General features: G+C 45.9%; 1 protein-coding gene across 2 annotated transcripts in view; it reads left to right on the top strand.

Annotated features, from left to right (window-relative positions):
* The first annotated feature begins 398 nt into the window (after nt 1–398).
* The window catches only part of LOC128694280 (serine/threonine-protein kinase MAK), a 77,263-nt gene continuing 59,210 nt past the window's right edge, over nt 399–18,451 (top strand). For both annotated transcript variants that reach the window (XM_070081245.1, XM_070081253.1), the window contains exons 1-2: nt 399–615; nt 3,499–3,553. In XM_070081245.1, coding sequence (XP_069937346.1) covers nt 503–615; nt 3,499–3,553 — 168 coding nt within the window. In that variant the 5' untranslated portion in view covers nt 399–502. The remainder of the gene's footprint in view (nt 616–3,498; nt 3,554–18,451) is intronic.

Genomic DNA, 18,451 nt, shown 5'->3' with positions numbered 1-18,451 from the left:
GGGGTTCTTGATTTAGGGAATTGGATCTGTGCTCCAGTTCCCCGAATTATGCCTGAATGCCTTCCACATCCCCCCCCCCCCGGCGCTGTATAATTCTCCGGGTTTAGCGCTTCCCCCTTGATTATAATAATAATAATAATCCATGCTGAAGAATGATAGAAACTTGTCGCACATGATGCAAGAAAAATTTTCTCTTGGGGTCGAAGGGTAGTTGACTGATACATGTTACAGACAATAAAACAAAACATTGCCAAAGATTAGTAATGTTTCAGTCAACTACAAGTGCAACAAAGATGGCCGAACTTCATGTTAGCGCCCCGGTCCGGCCACTGATCCTATTTGCGTACTTGTTGTTTCACCTACGGTGTTCTAATATGCAGTTTTCCTCCGTCTTGCAGGGGAGCAGGGGCATCTTTGAGCGTGGCGGGGCGTGGTGGTGGTGGGCGTGGCAGGTGTCGGGAACGTGGTGGTGGTGCCTGCACATGGGCGTGCTGACGAGAGCATGGCAGAGAGCATGAACAGGTACATCACTCTCAACGAGCTGGGCACTGGCACGTACGGCTCCGTGGTCCTCGGCCAGAGGATAGACACGGGCGAGAAAGTTGCTATTAAGAGGTACGTGTCCAACCACCTTATTCTTATTGTTATTATTATTATTATTATCATTATAATAATAATTATTATTATTATTGTTATTATAGTTATTATAATTATAATAATAATAATTATTATTATTGTTATAGTTATTATAATTATAATAATAATTATTATTATTTAGCTGTTATAATTATAATTATTATTATTTTTATTTATATTATTTTATTATTATTTTTATTTTATCATTTATGTTAGTATTGTTATTGATATTATTATTATTATTAGTAGTAGTAGTAGTCGTAGTAGTAGTAGTAGTAGTAGTAGTAGTAGTAGTAGTAGTAGTAGTAGTAGTAGTAGTAGTAGTGGTAGTAGTAGTGGTAGTAGAAATATTGATATTATTATTATTTAGACTATTCATGGGGAAGCGCTAAACCCGCCCATAGAGTTCATGTAGAGCCTGAGAAATGCTACGTAATTGGGTTTAATCCATGGAGGAAGAAGGTGGCTCCAATCCCTTTGATCAAGAGCAGCAGCAACGTAGAGATATCCAAGTCACATGTAGCAAAAGTAGAAGTTTTTCATCACGACTTTTTACCCACACGAGACTTTGCTTCATTAAGCTTCGTGTGGGCGAAACGTTGTGATGAAATGAAGATCTTTGGCTACAGGGTTCTTTTTAATATCCCCCCCTCTGTCTGTATATCTGTCTGTCTGTCTGTCTGTCCTTCTCTCTCTCTCTCTCTCTCTCTCTCTCTCTCTGTCCGTCTCTCTCTCTCTCTGTCCGTCTCTCTCTCTCTCTCTCTCTCTCTCTCTCTCTCTCTCTCTCTCTCTCTCTCTCTCTCTCTCTCTCTCTCTCTCTCTCTCTCTCTCTCTCTGTCCGTCTGTCTCTCTCTCTCTCTCTCTCTCTCTCTCTCTCTCTCTCTCTCTCTCTGTCCGTCTCTCTCTCTCTGTCCGTCTCTCTCTCTCTCTCTCTCTCTCTCTCTCTCTCTCTCTCTCTCTCTCTCTCTCTCTCTCTCTCTCTCTCTCTCTCTCTCTCTGACCGTCTCTCTCTCTCTCTCTCTCTCTCTGACCGTCTCTCTCTCTCTCTCTCTCTCTCTCTGTCCGTCTCTCTCTCTCTCTCTCTCTCTCTCTCTCTCTCTCTCTCTCTCTCTCTCCAGGACTGTGATTCATCTCTGTTATTTTCAACTGAAGAAGTCTGCAGCCTAGTCGAGAGGTTTGGTCAACACAGGTTGCTAATGCTGCACTTGTGTCTTGCCCATCAACCTGTCTCACTTGTATATTCTTTGTAATAATGTATCTCATAATGTTACTCGATCTGAGAATGACAACCCCTTGGAGATTCTTGGAGATTCTTGGAGATCCTTGGAGATTCTTGGAGATCCTTGGAGATCCTTGGAGATTCTTGGAGATCCTTGGAGATTCTTGGAGATCCTTGGAGATCCTTGGAGATCCTTGGAGATCCTTGGAGATCCTTGGTGATCCTTGAAGATCCTTGAAGATCCTTAGAGATCCTTGGAGATCCTTGGAGATCCTTGGTGATGGAGATCCTTGAAGATCCTTGGAGATCCTTGAAGATCCTTGGAGATCCTTGAAGATTCTTGGAGATCCTTGGAGATCCTTGGAGATCCATGGAGATCCTTGGAGATCCTTGAAGATCCTTGGAGATCAATGAAGATCCTTGGAGATTCTTGGAGATCCTTGGAGATCCTTAATGATCCTTGGAGATCCTTTGAGATCCTTAGAGATCCTTGGAGATTCTTGAAGATCCTTGGAGATCCTTGGAGATCCTTGAAGATCCTTGGAGATCCTTGAAGATCCTTGGAGATCCTTGAAGATCCTTTGAGATCCTTGGAGATCCTTGAAGATCCTTAGAGATCCTTGGAGATCCTTGAAGATCCTTGGAGATCCTTGAAAATCCTTGGAGATCCTTGAAGATCCTTGGAGATCCTTGAAGATCCTTTGAGATCCTTAGAGATCCTTGAAGATCATTGGAGATCCTTGGAGATCCTTGGAGATCCTTGGAGATCAATGAAAATCCTTGAAGATCCTTGGAGATTCTTGGAGATCCTTGAAAATCCTTGGAGATCCTTGAAGATCCTTGGAGATCCTTGAAGATCCTTGAAGATCCTTTGAGATCCTTGAAGATCCTTGAAGATTCTTGAAGATCCTTGGAGATCCTTGAAGATCCTTGAAGATCCTTGAAGATCCTTGGAGATCAATGAAAATCCTTGAAGATCCTTGGAAATTCTTGGAGATCCTTGAAAATCCTTGGAGATCCTTGGAGATCCTTGAAGATCCTTGGAGATCCTTGAAGATCCTTGAAGATCCTTTGAGATCCTTGAAGATCCTTGAAGATCCTTGAAGATCCCTGGAGATCCTTGAAGATCCTTGAAGATCCTTGAAGATCCTTGGGGATCCTTGAAGATTCTTGAAGATCCTTGGAGATCCTTGAAGATCCTTGAAGATCCTTGAAGATCCTTGGAGATCAATGAAAATCCTTGAAGATCCTTGGAAATTCTTGGAGATCCTTGAAAATCCTTGGAGATCCTTGGAGATCCTTGAAGATCCTTGGAGATCCTTGAAGATCCTTGAAGATCCTTTGAGATCCTTGAAGATCCTTGAAGATCCTTGAAGATCCCTGGAGATCCTTGAAGATCCTTGAAGATCCTTGAAGATCCTTGGGGATCTTTGAAGATTCTCGAAAAATTCTTTGAAATAATTGAAGATGTTAAGGCCTAGTTCCTAGGCTTTTCGTGAATCCATATGCTCTTGCACTACCGTCCACACGATGGATTTGGAGTACACAGTAAACTAGCAACGTGGGTAGCAAAATATAAAAAATATATTTTTTTGCTTGTTCATTTATACAAATTCACGCCAAAAAAAAAATGGTCTTTTCAGGATGAAGAGAAAATTCTACTCGTGGGACGAGGCGATGAACCTGCGGGAGGTGAAGGTGAGTGTGTGTGTGTGGTGGTTGAGAGAGGTGAAGGTGAGTGTGTGTGTGTGTGGTGGTTGAGAGAGGTGAAGGTGAGTGTGTGTGTGTGTGGTGGTTGAGAGAGGTGAAGGTGAGTGTGTGTGTGTGGTGGTTGAGAGAGGTGAAGGTGAGTGTGTGTGTGTGGTGGTTGAGAGAGGTGAAGGTGAGTGTGTGTGTGTGTGGTGGTTGAGAGAGGTGAAGGTGAGTGTGTGTGTGTGTGGTGGTTGAGAGAGGTGAAGGTGAGTGTGTGTGTGTGTGGTGGTTGAGAGAGGTGAAGGTGAGTGTGTGTGTGTGTGGTGGTTGAGAGAGGTGAAGGTGAGTGTGTGTGTGTGGTGGTTGAGAGAGGTGAAGGTGAGTGTGTGTGTGTGGTGGTTGAGAGAGGTGAAGGTGAGTGTGTGTGTGTGTGGTGGTTGAGAGAGGTGAAGGTGAGTGTGTGTGTGTGGTGGTTGAGAGAGGTGAAGGTGAGTGTGTGTGTGTGTGGTGGTTGAGAGAGGTGAAGGTGAGTGTGTGTGTGTGTGGTGGTTGAGAGAGGTGAAGGTGAGTGTGTGTGTGTGGTGGTTGAGAGAGGTGAAGGTGAGTGTGTGTGTGTGTGGTGGTTGAGAGAGGTGAAGGTGAGTGTGTGTGTGTGGTGGTTGAGAGAGGTGAAGGTGAGTGTGTGTGTGTGTGGTGGTTGAGAGAGGTGAAGGTGAGTGTGTGTGTGTGGTGGTTGAGAGAGGTGAAGGTGAGTGTGTGTGTGTGTGGTGGTTGAGAGAGGTGAAGGTGAGTGTGTGTGTGTGTGGTGGTTGAGAGAGGTGAAGGTGAGTGTGTGTGTGTGTGGTGGTTGAGAGAGGTGAAGGTGAGTGTGTGTGTGTGTGGTGGTTGAGAGAGGTGAAGGTGAGTGTGTGTGTGTGTGGTGGTTGAGAGAGGTGAAGGTGAGTGTGTGTGTTTGTGGTGGTTGAGAGAGGTGAAGGTGAGTGTGTGTGTGTGTGGTGGTTGAGAGAGGTGAAGGTGAGTGTGTGTGTGTGGTGGTTGAGAGAGGTGAAGGTGAGTGTGTGTGTTTGTGGTGGTTGAGAGAGGTGAAGGTGAGTGTGTGTGTGTGTGGTGGTTGAGAGAGGTGAAGGTGAGTGTGTGTGTGTGGTGGTTGAGAGAGGTGAAGGTGAGTGTGTGTGTGTGTGGTGGTTGAGAGAGGTGAAGGTGAGTGTGTGTGTGTGTGGTGGTTGAGAGAGGTGAAGGTGAGTGTGTGTGTGTGTGGTGGTTGAGAGAGGTGAAGGTGAGTGTGTGTGTGTGTGGTGGTTGAGAGAGGTGAAGGTGAGTGTGTGTGTGTGTGGTGGTTGAGAGAGGTGAAGGTGAGTGTGTGTGTTTGTGGTGGTTGAGAGAGGTGAAGGTGAGTGTGTGTGTGTGTGGTGGTTGAGAGAGGTGAAGGTGAGTGTGTGTGTGTGGTGGTTGAGAGAGGTGAAGGTGAGTGTGTGTGTGTGTGGTGGTTGAGAGAGGTGAAGGTGAGTGTGTGTGTGTGTGGTGGTTGAGAGAGGTGAAGGTGAGTGTGTGTGTGTGTGGTGGTTGAGAGAGGTGAAGGTGAGTGTGTGTGTGTGTGGTGGTTGAGAGAGGTGAAGGTGAGTGTGTGTGTGTGTGGTGGTTGAGAGAGGTGAAGGTGAGTGTGTGTGTGTGGTGGTTGAGAGAGGTGAAGGTGAGTGTGTGTGTGTGTGGTGGTTGAGAGAGGTGAAGGTGAGTGTGTGTGTGTGTGGTGGTTGAGAGAGGTGAAGGTGAGTGTGTGTGTGTGTGGTGGTTGAGAGAGGTGAAGGTGAGTGTGTGTGTGTGTGGTGGTTGAGAGAGGTGAAGGTGAGTGTGTGTGTGTGTGGTGGTTGAGAGAGGTGAAGGTGAGTGTGTGTGTTTGTGGTGGTTGAGAGAGGTGAAGGTGAGTGTGTGTGTGTGTGGTGGTTGAGAGAGGTGAAGGTGAGTGTGTGTGTGTGGTGGTTGAGAGAGGTGAAGGTGAGTGTGTGTGTTTGTGGTGGTTGAGAGAGGTGAAGGTGAGTGTGTGTGTGTGTGGTGGTTGAGAGAGGTGAAGGTGAGTGTGTGTGTGTGTGGTGGTTGAGAGAGGTGAAGGTGAGTGACTGTTGTGTTGTGACTAGCGTGTTGTAACGCATCTTTCATCATTATTGTCAGTATTGGTCACTAATTTGTTATGAATCTTAGTTCCCGTGGGTCAATTATTACAATGGCGCTGCTCTCTTCCTCTTTATATCCTTAAGCTTGAGCTAGGTTATTTCATTTTCCTCAGGTTTATAAGTCACTTTACAGCCCGTCTTCCTGAAGCCTAAGTAGATTTATTACACATACTGTTTTAAGCCAGTTTCACTATATAGGCTATTTAGGCTTGGTTAGGTTAGATTTAGTTACGTTTGGTAGGGTTAAGTAAGGTTTGGTTATGTTGGGTTAAGCTAGATTTGCTTAGGTTAGGTTAAGTTAGGATGGGTTAGGTTTGATTTAGCTAGGTGCAGTAACTCACAAAATACGTGCAAAAGGAATAATTAGAAAATCGAGCAGATGGATATATAATTTTCTAAAGAATAGAACCCAAGATGTAATAATGAACAGAGTAAACTCAGAGGCTGCCATAGTGAAAAGTTGTTCCCCAAGCCACAATACTAGTTCCTGTTCTCTTTCTCATTCTCATATCCGACATAGACAGAGGTATAAATCATAGCACTGTATCATCCTTTGCAGACGATACTAGAATCTGTAGGAGAGTGACATCTGTTGAAGACACGGCAAACCTCCAGGCTGATGTAAAGAAAGTCTTACTGTGGGGCACTAAGAATCAAATAATGTTCAATGGGGACAAATTTTAGCTACTGCGCAATCGAAAGACTGAGGAAATAAAGACAAGAACGGAGAATAAAACGAACTTGAATCACTCAATAGAGCATAAGAGTGGAGTGATTATGTCAGAAGATCTCGCCTTCTAGGATCATAATAATGCCACTATCACAACCGCAAGAATAATAACATGCTGGATAACAAGAACCTTTAAACCAAGGAATGCTAAGACTGGAGTACAGTATTGGCATCCCTTGGTTGCTCCGTTTAAGGCAGGCAAAATTGCAGACCTGAAAAATGTGCAGAAAACCTTCACTGTCAACATAAATTCAGTCAAGCACCTGAATAACTGGGAACGTTTGAGGTCCTTTGGAACGTAAGCGAGATACATTATAATCTACACCTGGAAATTCTAGAAGGATTGGCCCCAAATCTGCACACACGAAGCATTCCCTGTGAAAGTAAGAGGCCTGGCAGATGGTGCATAATACTCCCAATGTACACCAAGGATGCGATAAATACACTAAGGGAAGACTCGTTAAGTGTATCAGATGGGACTATGACTTTTCAACGCCCTTTCTTCCCACATAAGGAGGGATTACCAACAGATCTCTGGCTGTCTTCTATAGAGAACCGGACAGGTTTCTAAAGCCAGTGGCTGATCAGCCGAGCTGTGGCGCTTATATTGGACTTCGTGCTCTAGGACCAACAGCCTGGTTGATCTGGTCATCCACAGGGTGACCTGGTCTAGGACCGGGCCGAGAGGGAGTTGATCGCCTGAATACTCTCTAGGTAGACTCCAGGTAGGTTAGACTTGGTTGGGTTGGGTTAGGTTAGGGTAGGTAAAGGTTAAGGTTAGTTGGGTTAGTTTAGGCTAGATTAGATAAGGTTTAGTTACATATAGCTAGGTTAAATTATCATTTACCAATAAAAAAATAACCAATCATAATGTGAGGAATTATTTACTAGTTTCTGAGGCTTTACTTAACTTAGCAAGGTGTGCTACCTAGGATTCACCGAGTGACAGCGAGAGAGGGAGAGGTCGGTGACTCCTGCCTTCACGTGTGCTTCCTCACCACACTCCCACAGTCATGTCAACTTGCTAACAATAAAATAACATTTATACATCGTAGACACCGTGTACTGCAGTGCACTAGTATGGAGTGGTTTATATCTTGATTGAAGACAATTTCGTAAAGGAAAGACATGGTAATTTAAGTGATATACCCATTAGAACTTGGTTTTGTCCAGTAGCTGCTAGAGCAGTTACGTTATTCCTGTTGACACTCTGCATCAAGCTATCCGAACCCCCTGATTCTGTCCAGATTTCATAGGCTGAGCTCTCATGCTGACAGTGAGTTCTCATGACTCACGAAATCGTAATGACACGATTGCAAACAAACCATACCACGGGCGGGATTTGAACCCGCTTGTTCAAATCCCGCCCGTGGTATGGTTTGTTTGCAATCGTGTCATTACGATTTCGTGAGTCATGTTAACGGCTTTGAGGGGACTTGAGCTAGAGTTCGTCACGGCCACGCTAGCTGGAGATTCGCCTGTAAAAACTTGCATTTGTGGTCACAGTGGTGTCTGTGCTAACCTTCCTATGGTGTAGAAATATACCTAGTTGGATGAATCTTATTGTGGCTGGCTGGTCTAGTGGCTAACGCGACGGTCTGGAGTTTTGAGACTCTCTGATCGCGGGTTCAAATCCCGCCCGTGGTATGGTTAGTGAGTTCTCATACTGACAGTGAGTTCTCAAACTGACAGTGAGTTCTCATACTGACAGTGAGTTCTCAAACTGACAGTGAGTTCTCATACTGACAGTGTGTTCTCATATTGACAGTGAGTTCTCATATTGACAGTGAGTTCTCAAACTGACAGTGAGTTCTCATATTGACAGTGAGTTCTCATATTGACAGTGAGTTCTCATATTGACAGTGAGTTCTCAAACTGACAGTGAGTTCTCATATTGACAGTGAGTTCTCATATTGACAGTGAGTTCTCATATTGACAGTGAGTTCTCATACTGACAGTGAGTTCTCATATTGACAGTGAGTTCTCATACTGACAGTGAGTTCTCATATTGACAGTGAGTTCTCATACTGATAGTGAGTTCTCATATTGACAATGAGTTCTCATATTGACAGTGAGTTCTCATACTGACAGTGAGTTCTCATATTGACAGTGAGTTCTCATACTGACAGTGAGTTCTCATATTGATAGTGAGTTCTCATACTGACAGTGAGCTCTCATACTGAAAGTGAGTTCTCATACTGACCTTGAGTTCTCATACTGACAGTGAGCTCTCATACTGAAAGTGAGTTCTCATACTGACCTTGAGTTCTCATACTGACAGTGAGTTCTCATACTGACAGTGAGTTCTCAAACTGACAGTGAGTTTTCATGCTGACAGTGAGTTCTCATACTGACAGTGAGTTCTCATACTGACAGTGAGTTCTCAAACTGACAGTGAGTTCTCATACTGACAGTGTGTTCTCATATTGACTGTGAGTTCTCATATTGACAGTGAGTTCTCAAACTGACAGTGAGTTCTCATATTGACAGTGAGTTCTCATATTGACAGTGAGTTCTCATATTGACAGTGAGTTCTCAAACTGACAGTGAGTTCTCATATTGACAGTGAGTTCTCATATTGACAGTGAGTTCTCATATTGACAGTGAGTTCTCAAACTGACAGTGAGTTCTCATATTGACAGTGAGTTCTCATACTGACAGTGAGTTCTCATATTGACAGTGAGTTCTCATACTGATAGTGAGTTCTCATATTGACAATGAGTTCTCATATTGACAGTGAGTTCTCATACTGACAGTGAGTTCTCATATTGACAGTGAGTTCTCATACTGACAGTGAGTTCTCATATTGATAGTGAGTTCTCATACTGACAGTGAGCTCTCATACTGAAAGTGAGTTCTCATACTGACCTTGAGTTCTCATACTGACAGTGAGCTCTCATACTGAAAGTGAGTTCTCATACTGACCTTGAGTTCTCATACTGACAGTGAGTTCTCATACTGACAGTGAGTTCTCAAACTGACAGTGAGTTTTCATGCTGACAGTGAGTTCTCATACTGACAGTGAGTTCTCATACTGACCGTGAGTTCTCATACTGACAGTGAGTTCTCATACTGACAGTGAGTTCTAATACTGACAGTGAGTTCTCATACTGACTGTGAGTTCTCTTACTGACAGTGAGTTTTCATACTGACAGTGAGTTCTAATACTGACAGTGAGTTCTAATACTGACAGTGAGTTCTCATACTGACAGTGAGTTCTCATACTGACAGTGAGTTTTCATACTGACAGTGAGTTCTAATACTGACAGTGAGTTCTCATACTGACAGTGAGTTCTCATACTGACGGTGATTTCTCATACTGACAGTGAGTTCTCATACTGACAGTGAGTTTTCATACTGACAGTGAGTTCTCATACTGACAGTGAGTTTTCATACTGACAGAGAGTTCTCATACTGACAGTGAGTTTTCATATTGACAGTGAGTTCTAATACTGACAGTGAGTTCTCATACTGACAGTGAGTTCTCATACTGACAGTGAGTTTTCATACTGACAGTGAGTTCTCATACTGACAGTGAGTTCTCATACTGACAGTGAGTTCTCATACTGACACTGAGTTCTCATACTGACAGTGAGTTCTCATACTGATCGTAAGTTCTCACACTGGCAGTGTCGTTTACTTGGCAACATTCCTACGTATGTGCAATGGACTTCACTTGGTCATAGAAGTATAATATCAATAGCTGACTGGAACTGGGAGTGCGCAGGTATCTTAATTCTCAACTGTCCAGTGTAACTGACACTGTCTCAGTTCATCTGAGTCAGTGGTAGCCCAGTCATCAGTGGAGAGGCGCTTCATACACCATCGCTATAATTTTGGGTACTAGTTCTTAAATTTTTTGAGAGGTAGTGAGTTAATTGTGTACACCACGAGATACATATACGTGTCGACCCCTCCCCCCCCCACCTTCATTTGAATAAGTCACAATATTTGGTGAATGACGTAAACCTTCCTGAAGGCTCGTCACGTCCCGCCCTGAGGTCGGGGTCCTTATAATAATAATAATAATAATAATAACAATAATGACAATAATAATAATAATCTTTATTTCTACAAGTACATGTACAAGGTATACAGACCATAGGTAACATCAGTGACTTACTATATAGAAAGCAAGGTCAACTTTGTCCCCAGGATGCGACGCACACCAGTCGACTAACACCCAGGTGCCTATTTGATAGGTGAATATGGACAGCAGGTGTCTTGAGGGTTGAGAAACATCATAATACCTACGTGATATTTTTTTTCAATGTTTACTCTCATTTCCCCTATCCCACAATGGTGTGGCTAGTGTTTACCAACTACCCTCATCTACCGACCTTTCCCAACTCTTACTCCCATGTCATTAGTCAAAGAATCTCCATCGTATTTTCTTTATTTATATATGTTTATTTGCAATATTTGTTATGTTTATCGTTGTTTTGGAGTTGTTGTGTATCAGTTGGGTTGAGTGACACCCTGCAGTGTCTTCTCGTGTTGTGTATCAGTTGGGTTGAGTGACACCCTGCAGTGTCTTCTCGTGTTGTGTATCAGTTGGGTTGAGTGACACCCTGCAGTGTCTTCTCGTGTTGTGTATCAGTTGGGTTGAGTGACACCCTGCAGTGTCTTCTCGTTTTCGCTGGTAAGTCTTTCTTCTTCAGCATTAATACAATATAATGTAATACAGTACAACTTCATTTCTTTTCTGCAGTATACAAAATGTAGTTTACATGTAATATAATGTTATTAAGCGCTAAAGAAAACCACTAGTATGCATGAGCATTTTCGGCAGACTAACTCAAACGGCGCGTCAACACTGGTGTTCCGTGTGGACATGTGGCCTTCGCTGTTTTGGTATTGTGTAGCAATTTCTAGATTCATTACATTGTTAATCACAGGCGTGTCCTCAATGCCTCATTATAAATCAGCATCAGCATATAATCGCTGTTGTTTCATTGTAATTGTTAGTTAGGGGCGTCTAACTCTGGCATTGACTGATGATAGTGGCTTGCGTGTGGACAGTGGCACTAATATGTCAGTAGCGTGAGTTGGTGTGGCACTACTACCGCCATCACTCTGGCACTAACATTACTACTACCACTACTTCTACCGCCACCTTGGCACTACCACTACCTTGGCACTACTACTTTTACCACCCTGGTACTACTACTATTATCACCCTGGCACTACCACTATCATTACACTGACACTACCACTGTCATCACACTGACACTACTATCACCACCCTGGCACTACTACTATCACTGTCATCACACTGACACTACTTCTATCACCACCCTGGAACTACTACTATTATCACCCTGGCACTACCACTATCATTACACTGACACTACCACTATCATTACACTGACACTACCACTGTCATCACACTGACATTACTATCACCACCCTGGCACTACTACTATCACCATCCTGGCTCTACTACTATCACCACCTTGGCACTATCATTGTCACCACCCTGGCGCTACTACTGTCATCACCATGCACTATTAATATCAGCACCCTGGCACTACCACTATCATCACACTGGCACTACCACTATTATCACACTGGCACTACCACTATCATCACCCTGGCACTACCACTGTCATCACACTGGCACTACCATTATTATCACACTGGCACTACCACTATTATCACACTGGCATTACCACTATCATCACCCTGGCACTACCACTATCATCACCCTGGCACTACCACTATCATCACCCTGACACTACCACTATCATCACCCTGGCACTACCACTATTATCACACTGGCACTACCACTATCATCACACTTGCACTAACACTATCATCACCCTGGCACTACCACTATCATCACCCTGGCACTACCACTATCATCACCCTGGCACTACCACTATCATCACCCTGGCACTACCACTATCATCACCCTGGCACTACAACTATCATTACCCTGGCACTACCACTATCATCACCCTGGCACTACCACTATCATTACCCTGGCACTACCACTATCATCATCCTGGCACTATCACTATCATCACCCTGGCACTACCACTATCATCACCCTGGCACTGCCACTATCATCACCCTGGCACTACCACTATCATCACCCTGGCACTACCACTATCATCACCCTGGCACTACCACTATCATCATCCTGGCACCACCACTATCATCACCCTGGAACTACCACTATCATCACCCTGGCACTACCACTATCATCACCCTGGCACTACCACTATCATCACCCTGGCACTACCACTATCATCACCCTGGCACTACCACTATCATCACCCTGGCACTACCACTATCATCATCCTGGCACTACCACTATCATCACCCTGGAACTACCACTATCATCACCCTGGCACTACCACTATCATCACCCTGGCACTACCACTATCATCACCCTGGCACTACCACTATCATCATCCTGGCACTACTACTATCATCACCCTTGAACTACCACTATCATCACCCTGGCACTACCACTGTCATCACCCTGGCACTACCACTATCATCACCCTGGCACTACCACTATCATCACACTGGCACTACCACTATCATCACTCTGGCACTACCACTATCATCATCCTGGCACTACCACTATCATCACCCTGGCACTACCACTATCATCACACTGGCACTACCATTATTATCACACTGGCACTACCACTATTATCACACTGGCACTACCACTATCATCACCCTGGCACTACCACTATCATCACCCTGGCACTACCACTATCATCACCCTGACACTACCACTATCATCACCCTGGCACTACCACTATTATCACACTGGCACTACCACTATCATCACCCTTGCACTACCACTATCATCACCCTGGCACTACCACTATCATCACCCTGGAACTACCACTATAATCACCCTGGCACTACCACTATCATCACCCTGGCACTACCACTATCATCACCCTGGCACTACCACTATCATCACCCTGGCACTACTACTATCATCACCCTGGCACTACCACTATCATCACCCTGGCACTACCACTATCATCATCCAGGCACTATCATTATCATCACCCTGGCACTACCACTATCATCACCCTGGCACTGCCACTATCATCACCCTGGCACTACCACTATCATCACCCTGGTACTACCACTATCATCACCCTGGTACTACCACTATCATCATCCTGGCACCACCACTATCATCACCCTGGAACTACCACTATCATCACCCTGGCACTACCACTATCATCACCCTGGCACTACCACTATCATCACCCTGGCACTACCACTATCATCACCCTGGCACTACCACTATCATCACCCTGGCACTACCACTATCATCACCCTGGCACTACCACTATCATCACCCTGGCACTACCACTATCATCATCCTGGCACTACCACTATCATCACCCTGGAACTACCACTATCATCACCCTGGCACTACCACTATCATCACCCTGGCACTACGACTATCATCACCCTGGCACTACCACTATCATCATCCTGGCACTACTACTATCATCACCCTTGAACTACCACTATCATCACCCTGGCACTACCACTATCATCACCCTGGCACTACCACTATCATCAACCTGGCACTACCACTATCATCACACTGACACTACGACTATCATCACTTTGGCACTACCACTATCATCACCCTGGAACTACCACTATCATCACCCTGGCACTACCACTATCATCACCCTGGCACTACGACTATCATCACCCTGGCACTACCACTATCATCATCCTGGCACTACCACTATCATCACCCTGGCACTACCCCTATCATCACCCTGGCACTACCACTATCATCACCCTGGCACTACCACTATCATCACTTTGGCACTACCACTATCATCACCCTGGAACTACCACTATCATCACCCTGGCACTACCACTATCATCACCCTGGCACTACCACTATCATCACCCTGGCACTACCACTATCATCACCCTGGAACTACCACTATCATCACCCTGGCACTACCACTATCATCACCCTGGCACTACCACTATCATCACCCTGGCACTACCACTATCATCACCCTGGCACTACCACTATCATCACCCTGGCACTATCACTATCATCACCCTGGCACTACGACTATCATCACCCTGGCACTACCACTATCATCACCCTGGCACTACCACTATCATCACCCTGGAACTACCACTATCATCACCCTGGCACTACCACTATCATCACCCTGGCACTACCACTATCATCACCCTGGCACTACCACTATCATCATCCTGGAACTACTACTATCATCATCCTGGAACTACCACTATCATCACCCTGGCACTACCACTATCATCACCCTGGCACTACCACTATCATCACCCTGGCAATACCACTATCATCACCCTGGCACTACCACTATCATCACCCTGGCACTACCACTATCATCACCCTGGCACTACCACTATCATCACCCTGGCACTACCACTATCATCACCCTGGAACTACCACTGTCATCACCCTGGCACTACCACTATCATCACCCTGGCACTACCACTATCATCACACTGGCACTACCACTATCATCACCCTGGCACTACCACTATCATCACCCTGGCACTACCACTATCATCACCCTGGCACTACCACTATCATCACCCTGGCACTACCACTATCATCACCCTGGCACTACCACTATCATCACCCTGGAACTACCACTATCATCACCCTGGCACTACCACTATCATCACCCTGGCACTACCACTATCATCACCCTGGCACTACCACTATCATCACCCTGGCACTACCACTATCATCACCCTGGCACTACCAATATCATCACCCTGGCACTACCACTATCATCATCCTGGCACTGCCACTATCATCACCCTGGCACTACAACTATCATCACCCTGGCACTACCACTATCATCACCCTGGCACTACCACTATCATCACCCTGGAACTACCACTATCATCACCCTGGCACTACCACTATCATCACCCTGGCACTACCACTATCATCACCCTGGCACTACCACTATCATCACCCTGGCACTACCACTATCATCACACTGGCATTACCACTATCATCACCCTGGCACTACCACTATCATCATCCTGGCACTACCACTATCATCACCCTGGCACTACCAATATCATCACCCTGGCACTACCACTATCATCATCCTGGCACTGCCACTATCATCACCCTGGCACTACCACTATCATCACCCTGGCACTACCACTATCATCACCCTGGCACTGCCACTATCATCACCCTGGCACTAGCACTATCATCACCCTGGCACTACCACTATCATCACCCTGGCACTACCACTATCATCATCCTGGCACTGCCACTATCATCACCCTGGCACTACGACTATCATCACCCTGGCACTACCACTATCATCATCCTGGCACTGCCACTATCATCACCCTGCCACTACCACTATCATCACCCTGGCATTACCACTATCATCACCCTGGCACTACCACTATCATCACCCTGGCACTACCAATATCATCACCCTGGCACTACCACTATCATCATCCTGGCACTGCCACTATCATCACCCTGGCACTACCACTATCATCACCCTGGCACTACCACTATCATCACCCTGGCACTACCACTATCATCACCCTGGCACTACCACTATCATTACCCTGGCACTACCACTATCTTCACCCTGACACTACCACTATCATCACCCTGGCACTACCACTATCATCATCCTGGCACTACCACTATCATCACCCTGGCACTACCACTATCATCATCCTGGCACTTCTACTATCATCACCCTGGTACTACCACTATCATCACCCTGGCACTACCACTATCATTACCCTGGCACTGCCACTATCATCACCCTGGCACTACCACTATCATCACCCTGGCACTACCACTATCATCACCCTGGCACTACCATTATCATCACCCTGGCACTACCACTATCATCATCCTGGCACTACCACTATCATCACCCTGGAACTACCACTATCATCACCCTGGCACTACCACTATCATCACCCTGGCACTACCACTATCATCACCCTGGCACTACCACTATCATCATCCTGGCACTACTACTATCATCACCCTTGAACTACCACTATCATCACCCTGGCACTACCACTGTCATCACCCTGGCACTACCACTATCATCACCCTGGCACTACCACTATCGTCACACTGGCACTACCACTATCATCACTCTGGCACTACCACTATCATCATCCTGGCACTACCACTATCATCACCCTGGCACTACCACTATCATCACACTGGCACTACCATTATTATCACACTGGCACTACCACTATTATCACACTGGCACTACCACTATCATCACCCTGGCACTACCACTATCATCACCCTGGCACTACCACTATCATTACCCTGACACTACCACTATCATCACCCTGGCACTACCACTATTATCACACTGGCACTACCACTATCATCACCCTTGCACTACCACTATCATCACCCTGGCACTACCACTATCATCACCCTGGCACTACCACTATCATCACCCTGGCACTACCACTATCATCACCCTGGCACTACCACTATCATCACCCTGGCACTACCACTATCATTACCCTGGCACTACTACTATCATCACCCTGGCACTACCACTATCATCACCCTGGCACTACCACTATCATCATCCTGGCACTATCATTATCATCACCCTGGCACTACCACTATCATCACCCTGGCACTGCCACTATCATCACCCTGGCACTACCACTATCATCACCCTGGTACTACCACTATCATCACCCTGGTACTACCACTATCATCATCCTGGCACCACCACTATCATCACCCTGGAACTACCACTATCATCACCCTGGCACTACCACTATCATCACCCTGGCACTACCACTATCATCACCCTGGCACTACCACTATCATCACCCTGGCACTACCACTATCATCACCCTGGAACTACCACTATCATCACCCTGGCACTACCACTATCATCACCCTGGCACTACCACTATCATCATCCTGGCACTACCACTATCATCACCCTGGAACTACCACTATCATCACCCTGGCACTACCACTATCATCACCCTGGCACTACGACTATCATCACCCTGGCACTACCACTATCATCATCCTGGCACTACTACTATCATCACCCTTGAACTACCACTATCATCACCCTGGCACTACCACTATCATCACCCTGGCACTACCACTATCATCACCCTGGCACTACCACTATCATCACACTGGCACTACCACTATCATCACTTTGGCACTACCACTATCATCACCCTGGAACTACCACTATCATCACCCTGACACTACCACTATCATCACCCTGGCACTACGACTATCATCACCCTGGCACTACCACTATCATCATCCTGGCACTACCACTATCATCACCCTGGCACTACCCCTATCATCACCCTGGCACTACCACTATCATCACCCTGGCACTACCACTATCATCACTTTGGCACTACCACTATCATCACCCTGGAACTACCACTATCATCACCCTGGCACTACCACTATCATCACCCTGGGACTACCACTATCATCACCCTGGCACTACCACTATCATCACCCTGGAACTACCACTATCATCACCCTGGCACTACCACTATCATCACCCTGGCACTACCACTATCATCACCCTGGCACTACCACTATCATCACCCTGGCACTACCACTATCATCACCCTGGCACTATCACTATCATCACCCTGGCACTACCACTATCATCACCCTGGCACTACCACTATCATCACCCTGGCACTACCACTATCATCATCCTGGAACTACTACTATCATCACCCTGGCACTACCACTATCATCACCCTGGCACTACCACTATCATCACCCTGGCAATACCACTATCATCACCCTGGCACTACCACTATCATCACCCTGGCACTACCACTATCATCACCCTGGCACTACCACTATCATCACCCTGGCACTACCACTATCATCACCCTGGCACTACCACTATCATCACCCTGGAACTACCACTATCATCACCCTGGCACTACCACTATCAT

The sequence above is a fragment of the Cherax quadricarinatus genome, chromosome 6 (genome assembly GCF_038502225.1).
Source record: "Cherax quadricarinatus isolate ZL_2023a chromosome 6, ASM3850222v1, whole genome shotgun sequence".
NCBI lineage: Eukaryota > Metazoa > Arthropoda > Malacostraca > Decapoda > Parastacidae > Cherax > Cherax quadricarinatus.
The sequence above is the reverse complement of the archived record's forward strand: the minus strand, read 5'-3'. Positions and strand labels throughout refer to the sequence as shown.